The sequence below is a fragment of the Drosophila erecta genome, unplaced genomic scaffold (assembly GCF_003286155.1).
Source record: "Drosophila erecta strain 14021-0224.00,06,07 unplaced genomic scaffold, DereRS2 tig00000021-arrow-pilon, whole genome shotgun sequence".
Classification (NCBI taxonomy): Eukaryota; Metazoa; Arthropoda; class Insecta; order Diptera; family Drosophilidae; genus Drosophila; species Drosophila erecta.
In genome coordinates this window covers 22,806,007-22,813,237 of record NW_020825198.1, presented here as the reverse complement: position 1 = coordinate 22,813,237, position 7,231 = coordinate 22,806,007, and the positions used below count along the sequence as shown (strand labels likewise).

The window sequence follows — 7,231 nt, the reverse complement described above, 5'->3', positions numbered from 1 at the left end:
CAACTCACGAACACCCTTTCGAATTGAACTGTATTTTGTTTGCCCTAAATGCGTACTTCTGTGGAAGTTCGAAATATGTACATATCTATAGGAAGTCAGTTACATCCCAAACTGTGCGCGCTGCTTCGACGGACCTGGGTGGGCATCAACTTGGTCAGGTTTCGAACTTTGCTGATAAACCAGGCCGTCTACGCCGGGAATGGTGTTGCATCCCACGCAGGCGTGCAAAGTATCGTGAATGAAGATGTCGCAGTCAACGCAGAAGAACTGTTTGCAGAAACCGCATCTGAAGACGACTTTGTCGGCGGCCTTGTCGACGCCTTGCCCGAGAGCTTTGGCGCAGGCGTAACACTCCCTGACTCCGTTATTGAGGTCGGAGGACGAAGCAGGCATGGCCTCAAACGGGAGTTCCTCAAAGTTTGGCACTGGGAATAGGTGGTGGTAGGAACGCGCTAAGTGCGGCGCGGAGACCAGGGTGAGACCGCAGGACTGGCACTCCACGGGCAGCTCGCAGTACTTGCTGTTACACTGCGGGCAGTGGTGGCCAGTAGTGGTGAGTTCACTGGGCTCCTCCAAGTTCTCTATGTGGCACATGCACATGGACAACGGCGCGTCCTTGCCCTCAACTTCGTTCTTGGTGTGCGGGAATCCCATTCGAATAAGCGAGTTATGCTGAGTCTTGGCGGCGGGCGGTGGATCTACCTGGGACATGAGTTGATCCCGAAAGTGTGCGTCGTCCAAAACAGCCCCGAAGGTGCCCATTGTTTGCTGGGTGAGGTAGCGGGCCACGTGTATCTCAGCCGACAGGGAAATAACCGAGCAGCGTATGCCCTCCCTTTTCAACTCGTCGATTGTGATGTTAATGTCGACAGGATCACAGGTGGTGAGCGAGCCCATGATAATGACGATCTCGCGGGAGGCGTGCGACGGCACCACCTTGAGCGATTTTAGTGCCAAATCCAGGCCGTTTTGAAGCGAAGGCTCGCTGGTCAAGGACACGTTAGCCAGGCTAAACCGACAAGAAAATAAGTGGAGAACGCTGATTTAATTTGGAACGTACCTCTCCAGCGCTTTAAGGTGCACACGCGAAGTGCCGGTAAGTTCGGTCACCTTCTCCGCTCGCTTAGCCTTTAGCGCTATGATTCCCAATTGGCTGATGGGGTTCTGGTCGAAGAACTCCTCGATAAACAGCTCCAGCAGCTTGACGGTGCAGCGCAGTCGTGTAGGCTTTAGATCAGGCACGCTCATAGACTCAGAACAGTCTAGCACGAGGAACATGTGGCGCATCATGCCCAGTCGGTTCTGCTTGGTCTTTTGAGCCTGCCTCTGGCGTTTGGCCTTCTGAATGATCTCTGCGATGGCTCCATCCAGCATTCCATCCTCGTCGTCCTTGATGGCCTCCCTAATAAGATTAAAAGTAAGTGCGGGCTTACATTGTCACGCACACAATCGCACCATGTCTTTTCATAGCCCGTTTCCCAGCGGTACTCCTTCTGGTCTTCTTGCTCATCGTCGGCCATCCTTGCTGTCCTGATGCACTTACTACCAAGTTAAAGCAAGAAAGGCAATCAACGCTCAATAAAATGCGCCGGCTAATGAAACAGTGTGTACACACACTGGGCCTACGATAAATACAATGCACTGGGTTGCCACATTGGGTAAGAGCCATAAAATTTATATTATAAATATATACAATCAACGCGAGGCAATAATAATAATTTTGTGTTTCGTATCTAATATTAAAAAATGATTAATATTATAATAATATTATAATTGCATAGCGTCTAAGGTTGCCACATCGATAAATATTCCCACCACGCCGCGTGATTGGCTAACTAAGTGCACCGCCACGCGGGCGAACTGAAAAGAGCGCTACACCAGAGGCTTGGGCATTTAATATCGCTTAAGCATTGAAGCCGGTGTATTAATATAAAAAATATTCGAAAAATTCTTTGCAATCATTAAATTTACTGAACTGCAATTCGTTTAAATCTATCAACAGCCATGCACTCCCAGTTATAGAAAATTTTATGATCTTTAGCACAGAGCGCATTCAAAGGTCTGCATAGCTGGAACCAAATCATCACTGCTCACTTTCCGTGTAGCCAAACTAATTTCGCGTTTGGCATTCAGAGATCGCGCGTACAATTGTGAGCAGCAGCAGAGCTGCTCGTGTTGAAAAATCGGGAGTCAGTTAAATTAAAATAACCGTTCAAAGTTTGATATTTATCCAAAATTGTTTATGAAGGTGTGTACTAAAGTGTGCTATAGAAATGTTTTAAAAAGTTGGATCAAATGTACATATGTGGGATAGGCTTATTTGCAAACCGCCCACGTATCTAATAGCTGCAAAGTTTTAGCGGGCAACATGAAATGTTGAAGTAGGATAACGATTAGTAATACTTTTTTTTATGATTTTATGAAAACAAATCAAATTGAGCCATAGTGTTTTATTTATCTTAATTGAGTTGTGTTGGGCTACAAATGCATTTCTAACAAATAAGTTTAAGTTTAACAAATAAAGACGCCTTACGCATAGATTATGTTTTTTTGTGTTTTCTTATAGTTTATACTACAACAGTGCGGCAGCTCGTTCTTTTTATAATGTAGTACTTAATGTTTTTTTTTTCGGCTTAGCGGCGCTGCATTTTGGGCATTGCAGATGTACATATGCTTGAACTCACCATATCGAGCACACACCGCAGACAGCGACCATTCGTGTTGCCACCTGGTTCAACTTAGCGCAAACACACCACGGCACTGTACTTTTTCTTCGCCGTTTACCTATATTTGAAAACCAAGCAATAACAAACTCCATTTAGCAATCCTTAAAAGTCACACTTTAATGCTCTCTGCACAGGCTTGGGCGCTGGGGTCGTGAATAATGTTGGCACAGGAGATTGCACCCACAGAAATCGGCAAACACGCAAACATTATCAGAGGTGAGTGCCTACAAACATTTGCGAATTCTTTTTATTGTCAATTTTGTGTTTTGTCCTGCAGCTGCCCAGGAAGAATTGGCAAACATGGATGTTCTTGTGTGTGGACGCTGTCTCCGGGCCTACAACTTCGTGGAAGAGTTTCAGGCCCACAAAGAGGATGCCTGCGAGAAGGAAAACGCAAATCTGAAGGAGTCGCTCGACACCAAGCCCACCATCTGGGCATTCACGCTATGGAAGGCTACTCAGTTGCACACACGCAAGGACGCGTCCGGCAACTCCTGGGCCTTGTACCAGCATTGGGTAAAACTGGAGGATAGCGTGCGCGAGCCGTGGATTGTGGCCGGTAAGACCATACAGTCTTTCGGCAAAATTGCACACGGGCAACTCCAAGACATGCCCGTGCGGATCACAAAGACTGTGGTCAATCCAAACAATAACAACACATCAAACAGCAACAACAACAACACGAGCGTCTCCCCTACCAGAAGTAATAAAACATAATTCAAAAAAATGTTACATGTTTATATTAAACTTTATTCAAATTGACAGAATCCCCAGCCGGTAAGCTGCCCACGTTAGCCAATCAACTAAAGGATACGGAAAATGAAAGGCCCAAGTCCAAGCCGGGCACACCCACGCTTCCCTCAGTTGCCTCTGGCGGAGCCGCGAAGCCCAACAACCGCATAGCCATTAGGATCGATTCCAAGACGGAGCAGCGCACCGAAGAGCCAGTGGAGAAGATAGTCGCTAAGCGCTTTAATCCGCGCCGTAAGACCCACGAGTATTTGGTTAAGTGGGTTGATCGCTCGCACCATGAAAACACCTGGGAGGTGATGGCAAATCTCGAGCGTGTGCCCTACTTTCTACAGATGTTCGAAAAGCAATTAGCGCGGCAGAAACTTTCTAGGGAGAAGGGACTGGATACTCTGAAGCGCATGCAGTCAGCAGGGACAAACGCAAAGGCAGATAGTGCCACGCCACTCAGCCCACTTCCGGCGTCGTCACAAGTATCGCCGTCTTCTCGGCCCTCGCGCACTTCCAAAACCAAGGCCATGGATTCCTTTAAGCAGTGGGTCAATGAAACAGGCGGTGGGGATGGATCCTCCTCGCCCTCCTCGGCAAACGAAGATGAATCAGCCACGGAACAAGAATGGCCACCGTCTTCAGGAGCGATCAAGCGAAAGCTAAACCATACAGACTCAAGCTTAGAGGGGAGCGGGCTAAATGACTCGATGGACCTAGAGGACCTTGAAGAGGATCTTCCGTCCCACACCGTGAAGCGTCTAAAAAACGGAGGAAGCTCCGTGCAGCTGAACAAGCCACGGATTCAGCCCACGGAAAAGCAGCAGACTAAAATTAATGGCAACTCCACCGTGCCCGTTTCCGTAACGGAGCAAAGAATGGGTGAAATCATCTATACTGAGGACAGCACGAGCTCCGGCATGTTTCGCAAGCCCGAGATGCCAAACACCATAAATTTGGTATTAACAAAGAATGCTGTTTTTGCGCAACAGTCAATTATTAAAAATGATCTTAATTTCTTGCAGAAAAAGGAGAAACCAGAGTGTCCCGTGCGGTATCTTTCGCGCTCCGAGGTGGGCAGCAGCACAAGAGGCGTATTTCGGGTTGAAAGTTCTGAGGCGCCGGCACCAGTTTCGCCTGCACCCGCGCCGCAAAAGGTGAACCCCGCGCCGCCCGCCGCAGGCATGGTCAAGCGCATGCCAATGGCTAGACCTGCTCATTCGGGCGCTAACTCGCCCATCACTGTGGGCCAGCGACAACAGGTGCTTCGCACCCCCGGCCAGGGCCCAGCAACAGCAGCAGTTCACCGTCGTCCTGGGGTGGGTGGTACATCCCATGTGCGCCAAAACTTGCAGCAGGCGCCGGGCCGGGCTCACCCGGGTGGTCGAGTTCTTGCGCGCGCTGGTGTCGGAACTCCGCAACATCGTCAACAAGTACAAACACATCAGGGTGCCAAAGCAGTCACGCCAGAGCAAAAGATTTTACAGCTGTCTAAGTCAGGGGACTTGAAAGTTACGCGTAAAGTAGTGACCCGGGAAGAGTTGCTGGCTCAGCGCTCTGCCCAGGCACGCCAGCGACAAGCTCTGTCGCAGCAGCAGACCAGTCAAATGCAGAAAGGGACTCCAAGCCGGCAAAGAATAGCGCCCAAGCCAGCCATCCAGCCATCGCCATTGCAAATGGAACTGGAGGAGGAGGTTCCTCAGCACCAAGCTCAGTTGTGTCCAATCACCGGCAAGCTTATTGGTCAGGAGGAGACCCAGCTGCAAATGGAGCAGGAGCAACAGCAGGAGCAGCAACGCGAGCAGTTGGAGGCCGCGGCGCAGGCCCTTTTGGGCAGCGATCAACAAGTTCTTACCAACGAGGACGGCTCGGCTCTGCTGGTGCGGGGAGAGGACGGCACTGTTTACCAGGTAGCGGGAAAAAATGCGGAAGGACAAACGATTCTCGTTACCCAGGGCCCGGATGGAGAACAGCAATTTGCGTACGTGGCGGCCGCAGAGGGAGAAGACCAGGATGTTCTTTCTCTTGACCACGCAGTGGCCGAGGCCGTTCAGGCCGGGGAGCACGTTGAGTCTCACGGTGTCGCAGCAGCTACGGCGGACGGTGAACAGATTCTCGTATCCATGACAGAGGAGGAGTTAGCGCAACACCAGGTGCTTCAGCAGGCGGAGGCTTCTGCCGCCGGAACCGGAACACCACCCACAGCTCAGATCCATATCACGACCTCGGACAGCGATGGCACGGAATCCCAGATACCAGCCGAGGTGGTACAAGCTGATCTGCCTTCACCGGGTATGTAGTGTTTTTACGTTAATTATTAAAAATTATAAAATTGTGGGGTTTGACAAAGGCAGCTTCTGCTGTTGGTTTTTATTCCTGTTAATCGTAAAGTAAAAGGGCATACTAGTAACAGGAACGAGTATGTAACAGACGGTAGCTTTTGGTTCTTTTTAAAGTGTGGATCCTAGAAATATATATATCTATTTGTGGACACGATGACTATGGCAAGTAATCTAGGCATGTCCGTCTGTCCGTCTTAACGTGAGTAATTATAAAGTCTAGAATGTTAAAATTAAGTATGCAGTTTCTAGAGACGACGAGGCAGTGCTAGTTTGTTTCAGAAGCCTAATCAAATGTCCACAAACTGTCCCTTGTTTTCTTCTTGCAAAACCACATATAATTCGATATGATAAGGTATAGATTTAAATCAATAAAAACTTAACGGTCCAACAGTTTTGATAATAAATCTGTCTTATAAACAGATGGCCGGAATTCAATATTTATATTAGTTAGATATTATTATATTATTATTATTAATATTAGAGGATTATTTTTCAAAAACTGAATGTGTAACTACGTGTTCTTTTTAATATCTGTTTCAGGAGGTACACGTCGCGTTGTTTTGTTGCTACAGGATGGCACCTTCATGATGACTGAGATGCACGAAGATCAGTTTAAGACGCTCAACATCCCAACGTAAAATTATGTTAATAGAATCAGTACATAGAATTAGGCTTAGTTTATAAGCCGATAATATTGAAAGAACCTGACGTTGATAGGTTCTTTCCATCTCCGCTTTCTGTTTGGCCATGAGTATGCACCACCAATGACTGAGGGTCGTGTTTGCTGGTAGTAAATATTATTTTGTCAATAGCATACCGGGAACCAGAACGCTGAACCTCTAGCGAAACATAATAATGCGCCAGGGAAACAAAAGGAAGAGAAAGATGAAATAAAATATGCGAATACCTTATTTAAAACATTATTTTATAGTGGGAGGCAAGCAGTTTTACGATATTAATGACTGCAGCCAAGGTGAGAGATTCCGCCAGCGTTAACAGCATTTATGGTTGTTCTCTTAATTTGAAATTGTAGTCTTGATTTCCTCAAGCACAAACAAAACATGCCTCATCAACGATTGGTCAAATTATGGACTTGCTCTTAATTTACAACTCGTAAAATCATTAAGTAAATCTTTGTGGTAGAAAGTTTTAATGGTTCCCAAAATGCATAAATTTGCTTTTAACATAAATCGTTAACAATTACGGACTTAGATGTAAGCTAAATTACAATAGATATGAATTGTAAATTATTTAAGAACTTTTAAACTAGAAAGCAAATGGATAACATAATGTTTCTCCATAAAGATTTCATTAGCAGCTATGGGAAATCAAAACCTATAATGTTATCAGACTGCATTTTCAATTGATTTTTTAAGCGTAGGGTTGAAATTTTCTTGATCAATAACACTAGCCTAGGTCTCACTT

General features: G+C 46.8%; 2 protein-coding genes across 4 annotated transcripts; one reads left to right on the top strand and one right to left on the bottom strand.

Annotated features, from left to right (window-relative positions):
* Positions 1-11: 11 nt before the first annotated feature.
* Positions 12-1,784, bottom strand: LOC6544264 (general transcription factor IIH subunit 2). Its single transcript, XM_001973742.3, has 3 exons — positions 1,456-1,784; positions 1,061-1,402; positions 12-1,009 (listed from the first exon to the last, which is right to left on the bottom strand). Exons 1-3 carry the CDS (start codon positions 1,518-1,520, stop codon positions 100-102), a joined length of 1,317 nt encoding a protein of 438 aa, XP_001973778.1. The 5' UTR covers positions 1,521-1,784; the 3' UTR covers positions 12-99.
* Positions 1,785-1,874: 90 nt separating this feature from the next.
* LOC6544263 lies at positions 1,875-7,187 on the top strand. Of its 3 annotated transcripts, none has more exons than XM_026977001.1 (6): positions 1,875-2,248; positions 2,861-2,942; positions 3,004-3,429; positions 3,492-4,423; positions 4,490-5,756; positions 6,347-7,187. In XM_026977001.1, exons 2-6 carry the CDS (start codon positions 2,885-2,887, stop codon positions 6,442-6,444), a joined length of 2,781 nt encoding a protein of 926 aa, XP_026832802.1. In that variant the 5' UTR covers positions 1,875-2,248; positions 2,861-2,884; the 3' UTR covers positions 6,445-7,187. The 3 variants fall into 3 exon arrangements, with proteins under 3 accessions (XP_026832802.1, XP_026832801.1, XP_001973777.1); XM_026977000.1 differs by having other exon boundaries at positions 2,053-2,248; positions 2,638-2,942; XM_001973741.3 differs by lacking the exon at positions 1,875-2,248 and having other exon boundaries at positions 2,274-2,942.
* Positions 7,188-7,231: the final 44 nt, after the last annotated feature.